The sequence below is a fragment of the Xenopus tropicalis genome, chromosome 1 (assembly GCF_000004195.4).
Source record: "Xenopus tropicalis strain Nigerian chromosome 1, UCB_Xtro_10.0, whole genome shotgun sequence".
Taxonomy (NCBI): domain Eukaryota; kingdom Metazoa; phylum Chordata; class Amphibia; order Anura; family Pipidae; genus Xenopus; species Xenopus tropicalis.
Window position 1 is genome coordinate 127997459 of NC_030677.2, and position 26175 is coordinate 128023633.

Genomic DNA, 26175 nt, shown 5'->3' on the forward strand with positions numbered 1-26175 from the left:
CGCGGCTTTCGGGTAAGTGATCTCCGGGGCAGCTATGTGTGTACCGATTACTGCGTCACTACATACACGTACAACACCTGATTGTTCATTATACGCGTTTGTTTACAAACACGTGGTTTTCTGTCCGCTAGATCAGTGATATATGAATTCCGGCTATCATCTGTATAGTGAGCAGTCTTTGCTTATAGGGGTGTATTTGAACAGAACGCCCTATACACAAGGCACTGCTTAAAATAAAGACGAGAAATTATAAATTTAATAATAAACCCCCTACCTAGATGTTAATTCCACATATTAAAACAGTACTAATTCTTGCAAGAAGTGACTGAGTAAGCATAACAAAGTCCTTATATATTTTTGTAAAGATAAGCCGGAAATGTCTGTGAACTTATTTGGCATTTCTACACAACATTTGAATAACTTTATTTTTTACCAACTATTTTGTGTATTCCTCCTGTTGTACCACAGGCCAAGTGCAGATCATGGAGCTCTGGTTTCTGAATATACAAATAAGGGCTCAGATTCAGTTCAGTATTTAGCTAAATATTTGCTTCTTTTGAGGATTCTGAATTCAGCCAAATCCAAATATATTGTGTTGATATATGTGTTGTGTTAACATATATAAATATATGTTTTAACATATTAATATTTTCATATTAAGGAAGTTTAAGGGGCACATTCATCAAAGTACAACAGGTCCAAATACAAAAAATTCATATTTTTTTAAAGGTTACAACTTTTGCGTATTGTCTGCGACTTTTTCGTACACGTGCGCGACTTTTTCGTACTTTGCGACAAAAAGCGCTACAAAATCGTATTGTCACGCCGAGTACAAAAGTTTCTGATTCATTCAAGCTTCAGTATCATGACTTTCCTTGGGCCAGTTTGGAGCTGCAGAGTGCCATTGAGTTCTATGGGAGGCTTCCAAAATCATGCACTTAAGGTTCAGAAAGGTTTTCGTGCATTTTACAATCTTTCAGATACGAAAAAATACTACTTTTCGACTATTATACGATAAGATACGATTTTTTCATATTTTGTAAAACGAAATTTTTGTACTTTAAAAAGCACAATTCAAAAAAATCGTATTTAATATGATTTTTTTGTATCGTACTTTTTAAAGGTACGAAAATCGTACTTTGATAAGTCTGCCCCTAAGTGTTTCAGAACGCAAATGACATCACTAAGCCCCATTGATATGGGTACATTTTACAGATTATTCAAGACTCTTGTGTATTATAGTGAAAAAAGTCAGGATCTATACATACTATAATAACACATTGCAGACATTCCAAAAATGTTGAATTTCACAGTATTAATATTCCACTATTATAAACACACACATATTATGCTTTAGGGATGTGTTTATTAACATTGGAGATAAATATAACCAGTGATGTAGCCCATAGCAACCAATAAGGTCTTATCTTTTGTTTTCTAACTTGTAAGTAACTGTTCAAATCTTATTGCTGATTGGTTACTATGGTCCATATCACCTGCAATATTTTTTTCTCCAGTGTTAGTAAACGCATCTTAGATTATTTGTTAATAAAATTTGGTTTAGCCGAACCTTACGAGGAGACCTTGTTTTCAAATTATTAATAGACAGAGATTTTCACCAGCTGTAAATCCAATGGTAGGTGGGACTGCCATGCAGAGTACTTTGCATTCTCCAGCAACACAACTAGTGCATTCACAGTGGGTCTAGCTTTGCCTTTATATCTGATATGCAGCACTGACAGTACAAGGCTCAGAAAGCATAAGCTTTGACCCTTTCCGTGCATGCCTGTTTACATAAAACAAATAGTACCAATATATTAGCACCTTGCACATAAAAATTGTTCTCTAATTTTATATGTTACTTTTTTAGATTTTCAAACATGGACTCAAGAGGTACAAAACAGTTCAAGAAAAAGGAGAAATCTTTTCAGAAGAAAACCACAGACAGCCCCAAATTTAAGAAAATTAAAGGTATGCACATCTTGCTCAGATACTTGAGGATTGGTACTTTATTAACGTTTCAATGCTGGAGGTCTGGGGAATCAAAAATGTTTAGCACACAAGGCACTTGAAAAACAAATGACAAATTTAGGGTAAAAAGGTAAGCCATTATAAGTCTTGACTTTAAATTTGAAATATCTCTTTATTGGTTTTCCAAATGAGGGAACAGAAGAGAAAAGGGGAAAAGGCATAACCGTTAGGAAAACATACTTAAGTCTTGACTTTAGTTAAGGTATGTGCTAATGTAATATATGTTCTTGGTGAAGGTCATTGTTTTATGACCAAAACTGTTGGCTTATTTTTTACATGAAATTGGTATTATGTTTTTCAAGTTTTTCTGAGTGCTGTACTTTTTATTTGCTTTTTTTTGTTACTTACTTGCACCCAGTCACAATTATTATTATAAATAATACTGACAGAAACACAAACAAAACACATTCTACCATAATATCACTGTTTGTAAACATAACACCATCACTGCAGCTCATTTCATTACCTTAATGTAGAGAATTATTTCAGTTGTTTACTATTCTTCTAAATAACATATGTTTGTGACTCATATTTACTGTTTTTAATCAATAGGTTCTGCAAAACAGCACAATAAAAGCACAGGACAGAGTCCCAAGGGAAATGCTAAATCTAACAAGTTTGAAAAGGGTGCAAAGAAAGACAGACCAGGAGGCAAAGCAGGGGTGAAACAATTTGCTGCCAAGAATGCTAAGCAGGGAGGTGGCTTCACAAAAAAGAGAAAGCATCAAGCAGAGGACCAGGAAGGTGGTAAGTCACTGCTTATATTTAGCCAAAGCCACTTTATTATTTTACCTGATAACACAAAGAGTAGCTGTTTAGAAAACTAGTTTTTAGGAGTTTCTGGGCAGGGTATTGCAATGGCAGTATTTTCTTTTTTTGTTTGTTTGTTTCAGTACAATATTTTAATTATACTATATTATTTATATTAAAGAATATACCTAGTTTATTTTGTTGCCATGTGTAGTAAATGTTATTGCTGGTGCCTTCTGTGGCCTCTTCTGTTTTAAATGCACATATACTGGGCAGCACCCTATAAAAAATGAAAATGCCCTTATTGACATGTAAAGGGCAAGTACAGCAATATTTTGAGCCTGTCTTTGTGCTTCCTTTTCCATATGAGGCCATGATTATAAAGCTGTCAAATATTTTACAGATAAAAAGGTGTATAATAGTAGGTGTGTTTATAAAGTTCCGTTGCACTGCTTACGTTGAATTAATGGCGGGTATCATGGTTGCAGAAAATTCAATTATGCATATGTAGTAAGATGTGAAATTTATTTTGGATAAGGATAACACATAAAAAGGTTGCCAGTTAGACCACCTCAGACCTGGCAAAACAGTGGTGTAAAATGCTGTATAAAAGTCAGTGCTGGTTTTTAAGTGGCTAACACCTCATTTTACATGAGCATTTTACACATTTGAATTTGAATCATTACACACTTGGTTTTATATAGTGTAGCAAGTTTTAAAACTTTTATAAAATATACTCATATCGGTACCATAGAAGAGTGTGGGGTGCACCGTTAGTAACTGAATTATAAGTTATCATTGGTGTTAGTTAAAAGTGAACACTAAATTGTTTCAAAGTTAAAATATTGGAACTTGGAGTTTCATTTAAATGCATTTTATTTTCCAGGTTTTAACAATTTGGAGGGGCGTAAGAGCTCAGTGAAACAATGAACTTTAGCACTCTATAGAATAGAATGAAGCTTGACAGCTGAAAGCATTTGACCACATTCTGAAACAGTTTGAAGTTTTGTAAATCTGTTTTGATGCATAAAAAGCATGGATGGCAAACTGTCTCCCTGGTTTATCCCATGCTTCATGTCTTGCACCAACCTGCTTAATGAAATCTGTGACTCGGCTTACTTATTTTGGCCAACTCCATTGTAGTTGTTTACATGCCCTCTGTATAGTTATGGGAAACATAACCAGCTGTAATAGTCAGGGCCATTGGATGGCTATGCACATGAAAGACATGTAGGAGATGATGTCAGTAAATCTATAGTGCTAATGTATGAGTGGTTAATTACAATGCTTTTTATTCTATTTTGACATAATACATGCACAGGTAATGCATTAACCAAATTTACAGCTTATGTAAAACTCTCATCCATGCATAAGTAAATACATAAAACAACAAAAGTTTTAAGGGTACCTATGAAAGGCTTACTAAACCTGTAATATGTGTTTGAGGGCCTTGTGCAGTTTATTTGGTAGTAAATTAGAGCAAATAAAAATAGAGAAAAACAAGAAATTGTATTATATTTTTTATATGTTTCGATTTATAGTCAGATCACACTGCATGCATTCTCAGAGTGTACGTTCACTTTAATGATACAGGTGATCATTGTCTTTGCCACAGGCTCAGAAGCTAAGAAGCCAAAGTGGGATGACTTTAAAAAGAAGAAGAAAGAATTAAAGCAGACCAGACAACAAAACGACAAGGACAACTATGATATTATGGCAAAATCCAAGCACATTTGGGAGACTATAAGAAGGTACCTGGCCAGTATTATGTGAATTCTCCATTGTTCCCCATTGTGGTATTAACTTTGCCAAATATAAGTGGTGAATTAGTCAAACCAAATAGTACTTGTTTGATAAATATTATTTCATATGTTCAGGGAATAACTAATATTGAGGAAATTAAGCAGTGCATGGTACATGAGTAGGAGAGGATATTCAACTAAGCATAAGCCATACTACATTCTGCAAGGACAAGCATACCTAAAAGGCAGTCCCAGACAATCGGAATGATGATCTTTTGGTATGACCCAAATCTGAATTTTAACCTTCTGGATATGTGAGCTTGGAATTGTCACTCTGGGCAAGAAGGAAAAAAGTGTTTTGCGTATGTGTATTTAGATCTGGCAGCACCGTGATTGCTACTTCAGAGGGATAGAATTTACCATGCCAAGTAGGGTTTAGGGAGAGAAACATAACCTGTGTGCACTTGGTACCAGTCAGGTAGAACATTATGTGTGTTTGGTGATGTTTATATAAAATCTATGCCTTATATTGTGTATTATAGCTGAATTTATTGTTCATATTCTCTTTTTGTTTTTCTATCTCTTTGTTGTATGCAGAAAAGACTGTGATGGAAAAAAGAGATCTAAACTAATGGATGACCTGGAGAAGGTGCTTCATGGCAATGTGAAAAGTGTGAGTAATGCCCAGTACTTGGGGTGAAAGGTCATTAAATGTGACTCTTACAGAGTCAGGAATTATTTCTTCATTCGCCAAAAATCAATACCTCACAGCCTGCTCATGCATGGAAGAAGTCTCTTTAATTGGAATGCGTAACTAGTCAATGTATATTACAATTAAATATGCTTCTGTGCATCCCACTAGTATATATTATTTAGGCACAGCTTAAAGCTAGATATAGATTTTTTTTTTATTCCTTCCATAAAGAATGCTTCTTTTGATTCATATTGCAGTACACTAAATAAAAATCTTAAAATTCATGCTTTGCCTAAAACACTACAACATCAATAGTTTGATACCGTATCATTAAAATTATTTATATATTTTAAGGTGCATCTGTCCCCTAAAGAAAGATTGGAAATGTGTTTTTTTTTATTTAAAAACCAATTGGTTATAAAATGTGGGTTTATTATAGAATGACAGATAAAAAGAAATAGTAAAATAATATATTTATTAAACTTTGGCCACTGGATACATAAATCTTTTGGATTACCACTAAAACTCTGCTTTAAAGTGTAAATATTTATCACATTTTAAAAAAAAAAAAAAAAAATTCTAGTGTTGGATTACAAAATCACCTTTGATAAACAGAATAACCTTCAAATGTGGCAGACAAGGTGTCCTTAGAAAAACTGTGCTAATATAGAGACCAGCCAGAAGGTTGCATATAATGCCACGTTCATTATTTCTACTGAGTGCTGAAAGCTCAGTTGTATGTTTACCCCCTCACTGTGTTCGCTCCAAGGTGGGCATAGGTGAGTTGCATTTCTATCATACAGCTTATATCATTATACCTCAATAAGTCAGTGTTTTTAAACAAATCTCTTCAGAGATGTGACAATCGTTCCCACATATTGATTCCCCAGACTAGAACAATACATCTCCGTTATTTCCCTTTGATTTTTCTTCTGTCCTGTCCCCACTAATGAATACAACTAAAGGCACAGTGTAGAGGGTGTCTGCTTTTTGCATACTAAAGGTTAAACATGACAGTATGCCTTTGTTTATCAGTAAATCAGCTCATTGATTGGCAGTGTCCCCTTTCCTGTAATAAATAATGCTAGCTGCATTAAGTTCCACTTGAATGTTTATGTTAATGCTTTCAAGCCAGGGTTGCACAGACACCTGCTGTTCAGCTAAGATTTCAGAAAATTAAACGTTTGTACAAAAAGGCAAGTAGAGTTTTAATCGAGGCAGCTGGAGCTCCTATGTACATAACACTTTCTCAATAAAACTCTAGTGCATTCCATCTTAGACTCATTAAAAAAAATCTAGAGCAGATTCTGAAGTTTGAATATTTTGGGGTGCTTTAGTATTGACTTGATGCAGCCATATCTATAAATAAGTGGTATATTTATTTTTCAAATTTAGACCAGTTGAAGGTAAATAAAATGATTATGGCTGCTTTTTGTACCTAAGGATTGCCAGATTCCCATCAAATAGCTCTGTCACTCTTTATTGCATATGTTTAGAGAAATAACTAAAATGGTGGAAAAAGGGGAGAGGAAGCAGTGCATGGAAACGGAGTAGAAGAGAAATATTCAACTAAGCATAACCTATACAACCTTCTGCCAGGATAATCACACCTAAAGGATATTCCCAGCCAGTCAGGTTGATGATTTTTTTTTTGTTAGACCAATGTCTGCTTATTCAGGCATTGCTGCGCTAACTCGGTGGTACATACTGATGTTAAGCCAGAATTAGCAGCCTATAGTTAGATAGTTACATAGGGTTTAAAACAGAGCAGAGTCCATCAAGTTCAACCCTTCCAAGTAAACCCAGCACACACAAACCTATACTGACCTATCTATACACTCGCATACATATACCAACATCAATACTAAGGGGTATATTTATCATGCTGTGTAAAAAGCTGAGTGAAGCACTACCAGTGATGATGCCCAGGGCAACCAATCAGCAATTAGATTTCAACAGTTAGCAGCCAATCGGATGTTTTGCTTTGGTTTTCTATGAGCAATATCACAAGTAATGTTTTACACCACTTTTTACACAGCATGAAAAATATACAACTTTCTGTAGATTTTAGTATCGCAATAGCCTTGGATACTATGCTTGTTCAAGAACTCATCCAAAACCCTCTTAAAGACATTAACAGAATCTGCCATTACAACATCACTATGAAGGGCATTCCCCAACCTCACTGCCCTCACCGTAAAAAAACACCTACACTGCTTCAAATGAAAATTCCATTCTTCTAATCTAAAGGGGTGGCCTCTGGTGCGCTGATCCTTTTTATGGGGAAAAAAACATCTCCTATCTGCCTTTATTCCCTTCTATTATACTTGTACAGAGTAATCATGCCCCCTCATGAGTGCCTTTTTTTCAGAGAAAACAACCCCATGTAACACCCAGTCATGTAAGTGCAAACCCCAAGAAATAACAGGCATATGAGTGCTTCTGACATAATCTGCATTATCAAAACTCTCAAGAGAAGGTGAAATACAAAATAGATTAGATCAAAACGGAAATAAAATAGTGATGTAACTTTCCCATTTACACTCATTGCATAGGAAAGGAGTACCACCACATTATATGAGTAAACGGATTAGTCAGCAAATGCACCATGATATCCTTGTGCATCTCCTCCATGTCCCACAGTGCCTGCTCACCATTCTCAGTGACCCACAAGTCCTTCCTGTCATCCATAATCATAGATGCTATCCTAGGTTGAGGGCTTGAGTTATCTTTTGTTTATGGATGTTTGTTTTTGAATTTTTCCACAGATTGCTTTTGCTCACGACACAACTCGTGTTATCCAATGTTACATAAAACATGGAAACGAGGAACGCAGACAACAAGTGTTTGAAGAACTTAAAGGTTCTTTTTTCCCCTTCTTTTGTAAATACAGTACAGCATATATACTTGTTTATCTATGTTTAAATACTATTTTATTTTGGCTATGTGTACAGAATCTAGTAGTGTTTTATGTGGTCTAATTAAAGGACAAGGAAAGCCTATATCACTAGGGGGTGCCTAATTATTAGGCGCTGCCCAATAAAATAGATTGGCAAGTTTTTCCTCAGGACAGTGCTCTTTTTCAAAGAAAACTGCAGTGACCAGTGGTAAAACTTTTGAAGTGCTGAAGTAACCTGCATTTATTTACCTTGCAGTCATCAGCACGTGGGCTATCATATATGTGCAGTAGAATAAAACTTTGTGGTGCAAATATGAATCTGCACAAGGGAAAATGTAAGGAATGCAGATGCAGTGATTTATAGTTTTTGACAGGTTGTTTTTGACACCTCCCAGTTTGATGTGCTTTTCTTGTACTTTAACTCTCCCTTGACTTAATACAATAGTATTTTCATGTAGATGCTATTCCCTCTACTTGGATTGACTGTTGGTAATCAAATCTGAATGTAAAATTACCCTATAAAATGTATTCATAATTATGTGCATGTAACAGTTAAACATTATCTATGTCATCCATTTCCTTTGGTTTGGAAAACTAATCCTTGCTGTTTTAGTTATTTTTTTTTGTACTTTTCTTTTGTCCTGCAGAACACATAGTAGACTTGAGCAAGTCAAAGTATGCCAGAAATATTGTTAGAAAATTCCTGATGTATGGGTAAGTTTGGCAAGAAAACATAGATATATTATTATAAAGGTGCCAAGATTTACCATTGAATGGTTATTGTTAGGAAAAAAGCTTTACAAATTGCACAATATCCTTAGGCCAGTCGTTCTCAAACTGTGGAGCTTGGCCCCTCTGCGGCTTGTTAGTGTAAGGAATCCCATATCCTCCACAATACTTAACCAAATCCAAACCTTAATTTATATATTAAAGTTTGAAATAAAGCAAAACAGTGCATCATCTGTGAACCAAAAATGTTGCTTTCAGTTTTTATCCTTATCCACATGACTTTGTGTTCCATAAAAAATTAATCCATACCATATATACAGTCTTCCTATACTGGTATTTATGTGTGTGTGTATGTGTCAGTTTTGTATTCCTTTTTAAATATATGTTTTTTTACAGATTAGTTAACACCGATCACTGTTCATTTTTAATTACAATAAACACATTAAACGTCAATATAGGCAACAAAATAAGTGGGAAATTAATTTCTATAGGTATGTTAGATTGGGATATGCCAGATGTTTTGCTCAATCTCTTTTCTAAGTAAACTCAAAGACAACGCGGGGATGGAAAGCTGTTTTGTGTACTATTTACACAATGTGTTCACGTTTCACTTTTAAATGTTCTGATTTTACTCTACTACGCATGCACACTGCCCAGGGCAGCCACAAGGGATGCCTTTGTCCTCATACTAGGCATTTCATTGTTTTTCCCTTAACCACAACATCCACCCTTAGGATATTGGCAGAGAAGGAATGAACAAAAAGAATTCTGTGTAACACTGTTAGTAGTGAATGAAATGTTTAAAAAAGACAATGCATAATACATCAAGCATTTTACTAATGATAACAGTGACATTACATATTATTTTTAACTTAACATTTTCAAATTGCCAGATCAAAAGCCCAAGTGGCAGAAATAATTAAAAGTTTTAAAGGGCAAGTGAAAAAACTACTCCGGCATTCAGAGGCTTCATACATTGTGGAGTATGCATACAATCACAAAGCTATCTTGGAGCAGAGAAACATGCTCTGCGAGGAACTTTATGGGAATACATTCCGCTTCTATAAGGTAAGGAGCCATGGAAATGGACATACTCAGGAATCCTGCACATAACAGTAACCCATTTATGGTGGGTTTTAATCTGTTATTTTTTATTGCAGTCAGCCATTCACCCATCTTTAGATCAGGTATTAGAAGCTCAGCCAGAAAAGAAGGACTCTATCTTGGATGAAATGAAACAGATACTGGTTCCTCTAGGCCAAAAGTAAGTCACTCATTTCTTGAGATACATAAAGGTGGGTACACTGGGAGCTGTAAAGGAAAAATACTGCTATGGGGTCAGGCTGTTCATTTCACTAGCCTAAGTATTTATATTTTATGTGCACATGATGTACATTCATGGTTGGAATCATAGGGTATATGAAGGTGCACAGTTCACTTTGAAAAAATTGGAGCAGAATGTTATTTTCTAGTATTATATTTGACTAGATGTGGTGTTTGCAGATAAGGGTTTTTCAGTTTGTCACAAAGGAAGTTTATAAATTTAACATAATTGTGTAAAAAAAATTCTAAACATTGAAGAGTATTAATAATAATTATATACATACACAATTACTAAGGTGGAATTTATTGAAATATTGATCGCTTTTTTTGTGTTGTGTTTTAGGGAGGCTGTGATTAAACATTCGCTGGTGCATAAAGTATACCTGGACTTTTTTAGTAATGCAAGTCCCAAAATACGATCTGTAAGTACATACTGTAACAGCATTTTATTTGTGCTATTTTTTCTGTAGTTAAAAATGTTGATTGCTATAATGGGGTATTAATTTTGTCACTGCCAACTTTGTGAAATGGCCCTTTAAAAGTTTTACTGTGTTATGGCCTTTTAATTTTATTTTAAAATGTAATCATGTGCTGACACAGTACAATGATTTAATTGAACATTTTTGAAATTAATATAGACAGGGAAAGTATCTTAGAATTACAATTTCTTTCAGTATGCATAGCAAAAAAAATCTTTTTCTCCACTCACTGTGCCGATGAATGCAAAGATTAAAATCAGCCAACCTTTGGATGCATAATAATGTTTGTTTAAAACAATTTGCATAAACTCATATACAATATTACCTTGTAACAAGTGCAACAAATAATCTTAAAATATATCCTTATAATTAGCGCTTAGTAGTTAGTGCTTAGTATTTTGAGTGATATGATGCATTGAAACAGGTGTACCAGTATTTAAAAAACAATGTATAAAATATAAATGAGGATATAAGAAGTCACAGCAAAGACAACCTGTATAAGTGCCTAGTCTGTGGCATCTTCCCTGTATGGTCATGGAACTCTTCTGTCAAATATTATATTCTAATATTTTTACAGCGGGGTCATATTATTCCCTATATAAGAATATAGTTGGGGTATCTCAAAAGTAATATACTGAGCCATGCCATTATATTGCACAGCCATGTTTATCTACTGCTGCAGCATTTGTACATAAAAGAGTTAAAAGTTCACAAAACTTTTTAAACAGGTGTCAGGTTGAACAATTGATAGTGAACCTCTTCTGTTCAGTGTGAATCCATGAAAAGAGCTAATTTACAAAAAAAACAGATGCAAATTTTACCCACAATGCTGCATTTCCCTCAGAATTCCATTACAAATACAAATGCCTGTTAAATAGTGTGTGAGAAACATTGCACATAATTGTCATTAAGTTAGTGCACTTGGTATTAGTAATGGCATTGATGTGCTATAAATGGTATGCAAGCCATTGGCATGGGCAGGTACTACATGCAAAGGGGAACACTGGGAGTAGCACTTTCTCAAAACATGCAATAGTAGCAGTGTTCCCTTACGCTCATTAATCTTGAACTATTTAGCGCCCTAAATGCAGCTGTATGCAGTTCATGAGAGCACTGGCACCTATGGTAAGGTGTGTAAGAGTGCATAGGTGCATGTCCTTTGGTAATAGCTTTTAAAAATATTTACAACCATAGAAATCACACAATTATTTTTTTTTTCTTACGTGCCACATACATTTTTATTCCTCAGTGATACTGGTGTTATTAAACTTTAGATACGGTATGTTTGTTATAAAAGTAACTTTGGAACTGTGAAAGGCCTGTAAGCTCTCCTAGTTGTCTTATAATATAAAGAATAATGTAGTCACTGTCGGAAATTATAAGGATATAAGAAGTCACAAAGTTCCCAAACCATATTATACAACTTATGGACCTCCAATATGACTTCATATGCTCATATTTTACAACACAGGGCACATAATTCTTTATAATACAAACATTTCAATTGTGATGGTATATTTATTGTACATTAGGGGATATGTTATCATGCTATAGAATTGTCCCAATCCTTTATTTACCCCAACTGATCCTTCTCTTCAACTGTCTCTGACCTTTCCCATCAATAGACAGACATTCTTTCTACTGTCTATGCCTGGGGAAACTAGGCTGACAAGTGGCAGCTTTTTTTGGTTGCGTATAATTACTCTATTTTCCTTGTCTTTTCCTCTGGTCTCAGGGAGCACTTGAGAATATTGATGGTTGAAAATTATATGCTTTTCATTTATGATAATAGGACACTTTTATATTTATTGTGACAAAGGAGATTTGTATTTCATTGCCCCAAGCTCTTTGTGACAGTGGTCTCTTTGTGAGGGCAAGCTTTTTCTGGTGGGAATAGTGTTTCCTGTTTTTTAGCTTGTGCCTTTCCTTTAGCATTTTACTACTGCAAGTATAATTGTTTAGCAGTAGACCAGGGGAGTGTTTAAATGTCTATTACATAAAGAAATTCAAGATCTTTTTTTTTTTTATAACAGGAAATGATTGAAGCTATCAGAGAAGCTGTAGTATATATAATACATACTCATGACGGTGCCAGAGTAGGAATGCACAGTGTATGGCATGGCACCCCAAAGGTACAGTACATTTATGGAAAAAATATTTTCCTTTTGAAATACAATTTCTAATACTTATGTAACCTGCTGAAGAATACTATTTTCAAAGTAGAAATGTAATTAAAAAAATATATATATCGTTATGAAATGTACATTTTATTTATTTATTTATTTTTTCTATATATCCTTGTACACATTTGTTACCATATAGTTATTAGTTTGGGTATACATTGTTGTCAGCTGCAAATTATTTTTCCTTTAACAACTTTAATAACCTTTCCCCCAAGGTATCTATAATTATTTTAAACTGAGCATGTATATATTTATATGTGTGGTCTCTGCGGACTTTAGCATAAGGTCCTAAGGTTAATGGTTTAATTTACATATTAAGACTGTCAAGGTTTCATTTCAGGTTTTAGTTTCTTCCCTTCATCATCCTTTTTCAATACCACTGATCATCAGAGATTAATAGATGGGTGTAGATTGATGGGGGAGTAAACTGAAATGCTTCCGTGCAGATGATTAGTGTCAAATACATATCCAGCGTCATTTGTTCCTTAGATTCAAATGGAGCTGTCCCTTTAAACGAATAACAATCAACAGCATTGCACATGTCAGTATGACATTGTTCTTTTTCTTTTATTGTAGGACCGAAAAGTAATTGCAAAAACTATGAAGACATATATTGAAAAAATTGCCACAGTAAGTGATAAATATACTGAAATTGCAGTTTGACCTCCTAGTATTTGGGTTTGTATGTTTGTTTACACGTAAACAAATGGCACGGTTCATTGTCTGATTTGTTTTCAAAGAGTTAAGTGTCATTTTGCTAATTTGTTTTTACCAGTTTCATTTAGCTGTTCTAAATAATCTAAATAAATTATATCCATTACAATCTAAAGGTTTAGGATTTGCTCATCAGTTAAAACACAATCTAGACAATCTAGATATCACCGAAGATTAGTAATATGGTGTTGCAACCAAAGAACTAAAATAAGCTAAGAATATCATTAGGTCCAGGACATTTGTTTACTTATAAACCGGTAATAAATGTATGGTTTCCCCTATTCAGAATCCCCTTATCTAGAAAGCCCTAAATTATGGGAAAGCAATCTCCCATGGACTTGATTTTGAGCAAATAATTCTTAATTTCTAAAAAATAGTTTCCTTTTTCCGTTTTTCAGGACTTCTTCAATAGTGTCATCAGCCAAAGAGATATTTTTCTGTGTACTGTTATTCTCAAGTTTTCTTGGAAAAAAAGAAAAAAAAACATTTTTAAAAAATGTAAATTATTTGATTAAAATATAGCATATGGGAGATGGCGGTCTCGTAATTTGGAACTTACTGGATAATATGGTTCCCATACCTGTACTAATAATCAGCCTTATATTCTCCCTCCCACCGAATCACATTGTTGGAATAATATGTTATGCTTCATTTGCTTGTGTAATCAGTTACATTGACTCTGGCTTATTCTGCACCACTTTGTTACCTATTAACTATTATAATTAAAATAAAAATTGGCCTTATATTGTGAAATGTATATTGTATATATACAGTATATTGTGAGTGGGTCCCTAAGGTCAGTAACTGACAGCAACATATAGCATGTGGAGTGAATCAGCAAAAAAGAAAATGGGGAGCTACTGGGGAGTCTGTGGAGGCACAGATCTTCCCTGCTAAATGGCTATGGTTGCATTGGGCTGGTACAGAACCCAAAACTAATATTGGTTAAGCTTTAGTTCTCCTTTAAGAATTGCAGGAAAAACAAATTTGAGTTAAATGCTAACAAAGCATACAGTCATGCTCATTTACAAAATATTGGTCAAAGTTCAAAAAAGGGGCGCAAAGAACCCTGTGTTTTTGCCCTGCCTCTTGCGTCCTAAGGTGCTGCTATTTGTGCAGAGATACACTTGGCTCTAAATCCAGATGATGCACTTGGTGGGTGCACTTGGGAATCCCTAGGTACAGCATTTTGTAGTCTGACCTGTTTTCTCATGTCTCTCTATATAGTTAACAGCTTGTCAACTCCTTGCTCATCACTAGAACACTGGAAAGGTTTTCCATAAAATAATAATAATGCCGCAATGCTATTTGCCGTTTTAATTTCTGCATTTGTTATCATTACAGGGGGAATTTTCCCATCTTGTCCTGCTGGCAATGTTTGATTGTGTGGATGACACCAAGTTATTAAAACAGTTAATTCTTTCTGTGAGTATCTACATTTTCCTTTAGGTGGTACAGTTTTCCTTTTTTAATAGAAGAATTTCCTTTAGTTTTATCTGTAACATAAATGAGGATTGATTATTTCTTAGGATTGGTAACAGAAGCATTTCCTTCCAATCACCCTGAAAACTGAACCATTCAGCAGTAATGTGCCAATGCCCTTACATGGCAAACCATGGGTCAACAGACATTGAACATTGTTCAGTGTCCTATATTCTATACAGTCACAATGTGGCAGTTTTTTTAACTTTATTTTTTATTAGTTTAAATATATTATGTAAAACAGGGACCACTACTTGAGGCGAGTATCTCACCTCACCTTCTGGCAGCAGTGCCCCTGGTAACAATACTATATTTATCTATATGATTTACATACAAAGCTAGGTCATGTATGTGAATTGAGTCTTCAGGGTCAAATCACCTATAAAATCCATATGTTTTGGGGGCTGTTGTTTCTGTATGCTTTCTAATATGTATTTGTTCTGATAGTTTAACAGTTTCAAGGCATTTCCTTTCCTTGCCTTTCTGCTTAGTATTTGTACTTCAGACAGTATGGGCTATAAGTCCTTATCTCTTAACTTCCCAGTAGAGTTGGTGCTGTTTTAGAAAATTATTTCTTATTGGCTGTGTGTTTGCTTGAAAGGTTAAACTGCTATTTCTAACCCAAATAAAGAGCTACGCTACCATGGCAACTCCTGCCTTTAGAGACAAACATGAAAAATGTTATATATTTTTTGTTTTCAAGTGATTATTCATTCTCCCCACTAGCATCTGCAATTAAAATACTGTTAAAATAATCATAACTGTCAACTCATGCTCTTCAGACATGAAATATTTGCTTTAACTGTTCTTCCTGCACAAAGCTTATAACAAACAAAGCTTATAAGTGATAACTGACTCACAATAAAACTGTGTACTGTAGCACAAGATTATTTCCCCATCTACTTGAAGTTACCTAAAGTATCTTCATAGAGGGTAACTGTTTCCCAACATGCACAGGACCTGGGGTCTTTCCGTAATTTGGGTCACTGTACTTTAGTGTCTGCTAAAATATAGTTTAAACATTAAATAAACCCAGTAGGATTGTTTTGCCTCCAGTAAGGATCAATTATATCTTAGTTGGAACCAGGTACAAGGTGCTAGTTTATTATTAAAGGACAAATAAAGCCAACATTTGCCTACAATGTATATTAGGGGATCAGGGGATGTTGCAGCCTTATTATTAACTTCTGGACAACCAGTGTGGCAGGTATTGAAAGATTTCAAAGTGGCCGTTCACTGATTAATTTTTTTGTGTGCCGGGTTTACATGTCCTTTAAAGAAAAGAAGGAAATCTTTAAAAAAAAAAAAAAATAGACTCTATTTTAATCAAATAATTCTATCTGAGATGTCCTTCCCAGTAATTCTGAGGTTTCTGGTTAATGGGTTTCTGGATAACAGATTCCATACCTGTATTTGGTTTGTATGTTTTTGTTGGTAAACAGCTTTTACAAATCACATCATGCTCTTGATACATTAGCCAAGAATATATTCATTTTATTGTTGTGGATAAGGATGTGTGTGTGAAAAGATTCTGCTTCTCCCATTGTTTTTTATTATTATTATGTTGTTATTATTATCTATTGGAACTTGTGAATAGTAAAATAATATACCCATTGATGTAAAATATAAGCATATTAGCAGTAGCCTTGGAATCCCGTCACCTGTATAACAGCACTGCAGACTTGTGCTTATATATTGTCATGGAACTGACTGATGACAATAAGGGGGTACATTTATCCTATGGTCAGGGTGGATGAGAAGCAGAGTATAGTCCATAGATCTCTAAATAACAGCTCCCTCCTAAGTGCATGGTGTCTTTCTGATCTTTTGCAAAATGTCTTGCCAACATCCTGACAACGTATCAGGTTGTAATTTCGCTAAAGGTAGGCCCCCAGATCAGTAGTTTCCTCACCTGTGCCATATATGTCTTTGACCATTTTTTAATTTCATTTTTGGGTACTGCCGTCTTAAAATGAATCCATTTTGTATGATTATAGATTTCTGTAATAGAAATAATGGATTAGGCAGGGCTTGTGCACAGCACGCAGAATATTTATTTTACTCAACAACGTCATATACCATCTTGCAATAATACTTTTAGCTTTATCATCCTTGTGTTTTGCAAAAACATTGATTCTGGCACAGTGAGTACTGGGAACAGTGACAGGACTGAGCAGATGGTAGCAAAAGAGATTCAGAGAAAAAAAGAAGGGCGTCTTGCCTCAATTCATTGGCAGAATACTTCATACTCCCAAACAATTAGCATTTATTAATATCCACATAGGATGTGTGAGAAACACAAGACTTTCATAATATCTGGTATTATTGGAATTATTAACTAGGTTGTTCTAAATATACATACCAGCTTCCTCAGATACTGGGAAAAGTATACAAAATCAATGGCAGCTTTTCAAAGTTAAGTTAATGTTAAAGGTAACTTTTATTATGATGTTAGCCTTATACTTGAACCTATCTCTGGAGCCATAACTATGCCATACAAGGCTACAGAAAGCTGCACAGCTCTGCTATAAACAGAAACATTCTTGCCCATTTGCAACTGGGCTTCCTTTTTATTTATTTTATCAGTTTTTTTTCTTAATGTTTTGTTTTTGTAATGCCACATTTAGATTGCTACCTGATTGCTCAGTAAGCATTGGTTTGAATGACTCGAAAGCAAACAAGGGGGTTTTAAGATAGAAAGCTAAGTAAAATTTGTACTGCTATTCTAGTCCAGAAATAAGCCACTGACCATAGCAACCAGGTAGGATTTTAAATACGGACATAGCAATTGCCTCAATATTAAAGATACATACTTTTACATAGAAATAAATGTCTGTGTGCAAGAAACTAAGTTGAATTTCTTTGTTTTTTTCCATTTTGCCCTTTAGCTGCTGCTTGATCTAAATGGTTGGTTTACCCTTACATTGACTTTTAGAATGTCCTATTCCTAGGAAATGTTTATTAGTATTTTCTTTAATTGTTCCATAGTGTATATCACTTTACCCTTCAGGGTAGTCCTGCTAATGAATGTGAAGTGAATCCTTGTCTGTGAATTATTTTCTCTTGTCAGAGGAAGCAAGTGACTTTCCAATACAACAACGTCACAAAAAAAAATAAATGTTAGTGTTTTAGTAAATCTGCCCCTTTAGAGTGTTGAGTGTTGATCCAAATTATAGAAAGACCCCAAATCTGGAAAACCCCAGGTCCAGCACATTCTGGATATCTGTTCCCATACATGTATCTCAATTTATAAAGCAAAACAGAGGTAATGTCTCTGCCTAGATCTTGTCCAGCAACAGCATTATAATAAATAAAAAAAAGCCATCTTTCCTTCATAACCCTTCTTCCCCAGAGTATGATTTCTGTTCTATTGCTCTCAACAGCTCCTTGTTTTCTCCAAATTCTTCCCACTGGTCTCTCCTTCTGCTCAATAAAAATCCTCTCACATGCTCCCACTTACTCCTCACTGGTGCTAAACTAATGTAAACTCTTTTTCCCCCCTGTACCTCTGTGCTCTGTAGCTTTTGTTCCAATATTATAACTGTCCTAAATGCTGTAGCCACTACCTTCTCAAGCCTTTACCTTTCCAGACTTCAAACTAACATTCTTTCCTGCACAAATCCCAGCCCCTACCACTTCCCCACACTTTTTACTGTTTCACTGCCCTCTTAAAGGAACAGTTCAGTGTAAAGCAGGAGAGCTGTAAAGCAGAAAGTGGTGTCCTGACTATTATGTTAGGCCTCTGCTCTCTCCAGCCTTTATAGATTAAATTTTTGCCTAACTAACTATATTGAAAACATTTTTTTTTACCCAGTTTCATTTTTACACTGAACTGTTCTTTTAAGCCCCAGACTTCATAGCCAACAGGCTCCAGATCACTGTGCTGGTTGGTGTTCTCTCTTGGCTTCCCACCCACTCCTTCCCTCATCCTCCACCTTCTGCTTTTGTGGAACAGGTAACTAATAGTATCTGTATATATTTATACACAGAGAGCTACAAATTAAACTTTCATTAGTAAAGCTTGTACTGTATATATTTAGCTTTGTCAGATGTATATCAAATTTCAGCTGACTTTAATTATTCATAGGGGTACTATATGAATTAAAGTACATTTATATGTACTGCATGGCTGATAATTCTATGTGCCCTGTATGCCCAAGCACACCGATCTGTAAGGAGGAAGGCTTCATGTTGCTGAGAGGATTTTATAGCAAAAACCACCCAGGGAAAGACAATTTATTGCTCCCAGTTTGCTGTTTACATTGGACTTTTTGCGAGTATGTGTTTACTCTAGTGAAGCATCTGGTTTTGTTTTCTTCCAGAGGGAAAATCGATCCATAAAAGATTAAATAGCGCTATCACCGCTGCTAAGCAGGCCAGATTTCTATTTAATCATAAAGTTGAAGTAATAAATTGAAATTATTGATTTATTTTGAAAGCAGTCAGTTTACCTTTTTGTCAGGGCAGCAGTTTTGGACGTAGAATTGAATTTTGTGTAAAGATGTGCCATTGTAAATACCCTTCTTTTTCTTTTAGGAACTAATCAGCTCTCTGCCCAGCATAATAAATGACAAATATGGGAGGAAGGTACTGTTGTATCTATTGAATTGGAGAAACCCTGCACATTTTGTACCTGAAATTGTAGAGGTTCTCAAAAAGGGAGATGACAATGCACACAGGTAAATATAATGATGGGGCAGCTGTATTAGAACAAACGTGATAAAAAGATATTTCCTTATATGTTCTATCATGTTCTGTTAATGGAGCTAAATCTGAATACCAATGCTTTCTTTCTGTGTATGTCACAGTGATAGTGTTTGCTTATGTTTAATCTCTGAACTGTCTGCTAAACCTGCCAGAGCTTCCTACAGAGCCACCCACTGCTAACTTGTTCTATTGAACGCTAACTAAATAACCAGGCAGAAGATCAATGGTTCCCTCTGACATCTTACTGATGTTGGACAGAATGCGTTGGGAAAATCACATTAAAGTCATTTACCTGCTAGCTTTCATATAATTTTCATCTTCCCTGTCTGCCTACCCAATACCAGAGCAGTTTATCTCTGTTAATCAAATAAAGGACATTCACAGGTCGATTTTTGGACCCAAAGATCAATTTGCCAGTGAGCAGTCACTTGACAGTTGCATGATTTAATCACAAATGGACTTGTCCAAAAATAATATTTCAAATGAAGTGAGGGGGCATACAATGTACAGTTCAATGTTAACACTACCTTCTACAGGAGCCATGACTGTTGGCAATTCTTTTTCTCAGGTAGCCTCTCTTACAGGACAATTTCTGTTCACTTGAGACATAGGTATTTTATTAACCACAAAACATGAAGCACATGCAGTGTCTTGCCAAAGTATTCATATCACTGGTAAATTCGCTAGTTTTACAGAATAACAACGCCTACATTAAAATGTTGTTTGCTGTGATATTTTTATTTCTAAGCACAGAAGCTCGAATGACTTTAACTTTGACACTGATTCATAGTAGAAAATCTCATCAGGACTGTGATGCCATTTATTGTTGCATTTAGTGATTTAGGGATTTTAGCCTGCAGGTGCATTAAGGGTAACACATTACTTCATAGGAGCTGAAAGTAGAGTCCTGCACAGGTCCAGTTTATAAAAACCTGGATCCTGCAACCCATATTTTTACCTACTTGGACATGCCACCTGACTCGCAACTGCCTTAGTGTATACTTACCTGTTCATGTTTACATGCCATAACTTCCCAGTGTTTCCACTTTTTAGAATATAGCTGTCTGCTTTGCAGGGAAGTAGGACAGTGTTTAATACCAGGATATTTTTTCAAGTGTTATTTATACAGTAAATGTATGTTTATAGAGCATTTGCAGGTACTGTAGCTTCATTCAAATGCACAGGTCTTTCATCCTATTTAGTTGTGCCTCTTGTACCTGGGGTATCTATTGCTGTTCTTCTGTATGTAGCTGTGCTATAGATTTCTGTACAAAACCCCCTTTAGACACAACAGTTTGGTCTGACAATATTATCTTTTTTGTATACAGCAAAAAAGATCCAACTGTACGACAGCATGAGTTATTGGAATCCATATCTCCGCCCTTGCTAAAATATCTTGAGGAGCACATACAAGATGTGGTATTGCAGAATGCACTGTGCGGCATGGTTACCAGCATTCTGTTGTGTGCACTAGGGGATCCCCAGCCTGTAATGAATGCCATAGCCAGCATGGCAGCCGAGGAGTTTGTGCCAGGAGGCAAAGAAGGACAGGTAATTGGTACCTTTAGTGCTTATAACGAGAGACATTCAGATTGCATTATCTCCTTCCTAACATCCCAGTACTTACCATTAGGCCTTTGGAAATGTGTCACTATAACTTTAAAAGCCTGCCCTTTGCTTTTTTTATGTATTTTTATCCAACTCCTTGCCCTCCTTGCCCTTTTGTGCCAGTTGGTGCAACTCCTGGTACAGCAGTTACACTGCATAAGAGATGCAGTACTGTGAAGGGAACATGGCAAGTAGTGGCAATCAAAAGTCCCTGTATGCATATATGACATATATTATCTGAAATGGATTTGGATAAGGGATCTTAAAGTAGTAATTTGGATCACCATACTTTAAGTCTACTACAAAATATTGAAATAAACCCAACTTATGGTCAAGTACAAGGCACTGTTTTATTATTACAGACAAAAATGAAATCAGAACAGAGCAATCAGAGCAATGATGTGACAGGAATGTTATTCTGTAACAAAAATGTATGCATTGCTCTTCATTGGCATGGGAGAGACTGATGCCCCCTTTCTATTTAAAGCTTCACATTGCAGAACATCCTGCAGGTCACCTGGTACTGAAATGGTTGCTAAAGCAAGATAAAGACATGAAAGAGAAAGGTAAAGAAGGTAAGATGCTGTTAGGATATATTTATTCTTATTCTTTAGTTGGTCTAGTCTAGGCTTGTCAGTTAATGGGACAATATATTCTGTTTATAAATAGGGTATACATTCACTTAAGTTTAGGTATTTCTGTGCATAGGCCCTGCTTTATTTTTTATATTACAGCCAAAAAGTATCATAAAACTGTACCCCATATTGTGCAGAATTTCACTGAGAGCAAATGTCGTTGCTTATTTGTCCTATGGAACTATGCCGTTTAGATTTACTTTGAGATTTTCAGTCCACAAGCATAGTTGTGGTGTCACCAATTAGAAGAGGGTATCTTATAGTATTGTAGGTGACTGCAGGACTTTTAGTGGTATACCCTTGTCATGTGACTGCTGAACACATGATCACATTAAACACTGTTGAATTGATTGAAGCTTTGCTCAATTTTTTTTTTAATATGCAACATCAGCCAGAAATGATTTGGAATATGGGTTATTTGGTTAAATTAACAATGATGTCTTCACATAGGCTGCTTTGCAAGAACCCTGGTGGACCATGTAAGCATAGAGAAACTCAGTCAGTGGGCACAAGTGAACAGAGGCGCAATTGTCCTTTGCTGGTAAGGAAAATGTTTTTTTAAATAATTATGACTTGTAACAGTGATTGTGTTGTCTAAATGACTATTGGCCCATGTATAGGGCCCTTAGATAGGCCTACCGGATCGATATCTGGGCGAAAGTCGGGGGGGGGGGGGGGGGGGATTGGGGAGGTGTAAAAGTCCTGTTGGGGTAGGAGCACATAGGCATGTTGGTGTGGTGTTCGCCTAAAATCCCAATAGTGGGAGTGGGAGCTATGCTGTCACTATGATACTAAATCCACTGAGCTGTCGAGGATTTCTAATCCGTCATCACAACAGTCTACAAATAATGCTGAGTGTCACAAACTGAATCTCTGGTTGTCAGGCGGGCATTCCATGTTGCCAATTCATTCTGCAAACAACATAATTAGATTGTGTGCAGCAGGAAAAAGTGTTGTCTTCGTGAAATAAAAAATGTCTATTCCCACAAATACACTGAGCTGCAGCTGCAAGGTCTGGCAAAGTGCATTCATCATGTATGGAATTATTTCTATTTCATTTCTTTAAAAAAAAAAAATATATATATATATATATTAAAAATATCTAAAACACTAAATTGGCTAGCTGGCTTTCCAATATTCTCATATGAAATTCAGAAATAACGTTTTGTCTCAAATTCCAATAAACACCAAATGTACAATTCACGTTGCTGGACGGTTCACAGTCATTTGTTTTGATTGTTTGTAATCCAGTAAATTTGGTGACAACGATATTAATGTATGAAAGTATCAGTCGGTGTAGTTCTATTGCTAATGTTTGCTTCTGTGTCCTGGGAAAGGTCACCCACTGTCTTAATTCCCTCTTGTATCAAACTGCAATCTCCACCTTTCTCTGTATAATCCTTGTTAAGGAAAGGCTTACAAGGTTACAGTATTGATGCCTTGGACATTGCAATTAGAGAGCCCAGTAACTGCCTTGCTTCTAAACCAAGTCTCAGCTTGAGCAGAAGCTTCTTGTTTTGTCATTTTCCTTGTGCAGTAATCTACTTCCTCATTAGATCATCATCATTAGCGCTTCTTTCTTTAGAACAAACCCAGTGGAAGCCTGCAATTCTATCTCTCATAGCTGGAGAGTTAATGAGCAGTGGCTTTAGCAACCTTTGGCCCACAATTTGCAGATACTACATGGAAAATATTAGGGAAACATTTTGTTATATTTTCTGTATAATTATATTTGTTAATGATGTCATTTATCTAAAGAAAATGTAAATCATTAGGCCAGTTTTATTTACACTGTTAAGCACCCACCTGTGCCATTAGAGTGCAGCTGACCTAGAGGTGCCATGTCATTCCAAAGAGGTTTTATTGTACCAATAGATCTGTGATTTGTATCATGTATTTATTATATTTTTCCCTGTCTGTTTGTGTTTTTTTCTTCTAGTCTTCTTCAGAGTTCAGATGAAGAAATTGCTGCACAAGTAAAAAATGGACTCAAGGGGCTTGTATCCAAGCCGAAAAACTCCACCAACACAAAGGCAATAGAGGCCTTAATAGAACAGTTACATTCTCCCTAGTCATGGCGTTGGCTGTGCCGTTAGATAATTGCGTTCATGTAAAACTGAAATCATATATCATTTTGTCTGTTGTGGGAGACTGTAGGAATGTTTTATATTTATAAATAAAACTCTTCCGACAGCCCTGTCTGACCCAGGCACTTTTTTTGGTATTACTCAGTATATTCTGGAGACATAAAAGCGGTTAGATAAGGGATTTTTCATTTCCTGACTGTCCGGCTGGTTCATTTAAACTCCCACCTTCCTGCTGGAGTCCAGCCTGGATACCAAATTGATTGATGTTTGTAAGTGAGCAACTGCATTTTGATTCAAATATAGTTTCACTTATTGATGCAGTGAAAATAAACATTACAGCAGTAAATATAATCTTTTATAGAAATCCTAAAAACACGTGTAGCAATGCAAAACTCCACTATAAAAATACAGGTATAGGACCTATTATTTAAGAATGCTCGGGACCTAGGGTTTTCTGCATAAGGGGTCTTTCTGTAATTTTGATTTCCATGAATTATGTCTACTAAAAAAAAATAATTTAAGCATTTAATAAACCAAATAGCAATGTTTTGCCACCAATAAGGATTAATTATCTTAGTTGGAATCACTACAAGGTACTGTTTTATTATTACAGAGAATAAGGAAACCATTTAAGAAAATGTAATTATTTGATTAAAATGCATTCTGCATGGGAGATGCCCTTCTTGTAGTTCATTCTCTGAATAACTGGTTTCTGGATAACAGATCCCATACCTGTATAAGTAGAGGATCTCAAGTACAGGCCTGACCTAAATAAGCACACATATACCCAAGAACATTAAGGGGCATATCTTTAAAATGTGCAATCCAAAATTGCAGACAGAATGAAATCAATGTTTGAGTTGCCATGTGGAACACTCAGAACTGCAGTACAGTAAATGGAAATGGAAGCACTTGTGGGTACAGATCCTTAGGTTAAGCAGCAAGAACCAGGGGCTCTGCCACAATGAAAAGGCCAACAGTGACGAGTGCTGTGAAATAGTTTGCCAATTTCTATAGTAGGCTACAGCTGGCGCTACTCTGCAGGGATTGTACACTTTGTGAATTGTCAAAGAGAAGCAGACAGGAGGCATTGCCCAAGCAGGATGGTCTTCCAGCATTTCTGTATATTTAAACAGAAAAAAAAGGCAGAGGCTTTGCAGCTATCCATCCCTTGAAAATAAAGGTACAGGATGTTTAGTCAAAAATGCTAGAACTAGGCATTTCCAGAAAGGGTTTTTTTCCATAATATGGGAAATCATTCATTCCCAAAGTAAACATTTAAAAATGGGTGCAGGATGCACAGTCAGAAGGGCCCAAATAGCAAATTTACACAGGAATAGTGTTGGGCCATGGGGAAAAGGGATAGGGTGCTAGATATTTACCAGCATGTATATTGCAGGTAAATTTGTAATACTTGCCCCATCCTTGGCTGGTATTTTACCTGCCAGGTGACATCCCTATGTGGGATACTGGCTCTGATACTGAGTATAACTAGTAAATTAAATTAAACCAGACATGCAGTTTTTTCAAAACTAAAGGTATGTCTAAACATTAATCAGATTACAGAGTGCATCTTTGCTGGCAGTTATTGTTGTGAGAACAGAGGGAAAGGCTTTACCAGGTTACTGGAATCTACTTGTGAGGCAGTATCATGGGGCTGTTACATACTCACCCCTAAACACTTATTATGCCTATTTATTATGCTGTGTAAAATGAAATTTACAGAAAGAAAATCTGACAGATTTCATGCCATTATTTTACGTACTGTAAGTTCCAGTGGAAGAAAAAATGCCACTTTGTACATGGTGATGTGTGGGGAATTTTGTTGCAGTTTTTTTCACTGCTTAATAATCTATTGCTTCCAAATGGAACTGCAGAAAATATGACATTGTGGGGGACTAAGTGGTAATTCTTTCTTTTGTCTAACATAGACAAACTCACATTTAAAAAAACAAAGCATTTTTGAGTTTGTATCATTTAAATATAAATATTGCAAAGGGCAAAACACCAGGGTAGAATTTGTCCATGGTCTGAATAAAATCTATGGCTCATCAGTATTAATGAATGTGAGATTTTTTTTTTTAATAATAAAACTATTTTTATCACACAAGG

The 26175-nt window shown here is 35.6% G+C and overlaps 1 protein-coding gene across 1 annotated transcript; it reads left to right on the forward strand.

Annotated features, from left to right (window-relative positions):
- Positions 1-24169, forward strand: pum3 (pumilio RNA binding family member 3). Its single transcript, NM_001122795.1, has 18 exons — positions 1-12; positions 1871-1971; positions 2584-2778; positions 4397-4532; positions 5121-5196; positions 7986-8079; positions 8764-8830; positions 9739-9913; positions 10006-10109; positions 10512-10590; positions 12681-12779; positions 13407-13460; positions 14889-14969; positions 19563-19705; positions 21062-21284; positions 21829-21916; positions 22427-22517; positions 23916-24169. Exons 2-18 carry the CDS (start codon positions 1881-1883, stop codon positions 24046-24048), a joined length of 1929 nt encoding a protein of 642 aa, NP_001116267.1. The 5' UTR covers positions 1-12; positions 1871-1880; the 3' UTR covers positions 24049-24169.
- The last annotated feature ends 2006 nt before the right edge of the window (positions 24170-26175 follow it).

Excerpts from the sequence above, each read along its gene's own strand:
- pum3 (NM_001122795.1), top strand. The coding sequence starts at position 1,881 with ATGGACTCAAGAGGTACAAAACAGTTCAAGAAAAAGGAGAAATCTTTT. Across the intron at positions 10,110-10,511 it reads CTGGTTCCTCTAGGCCAAAA|GGAGGCTGTGATTAAACATT; the intron begins GTAAGTCACTCA and ends GTTGTGTTTTAG. Across the intron at positions 10,591-12,680 it reads CAAGTCCCAAAATACGATCT|GAAATGATTGAAGCTATCAG; the intron begins GTAAGTACATAC and ends TTTTTATAACAG.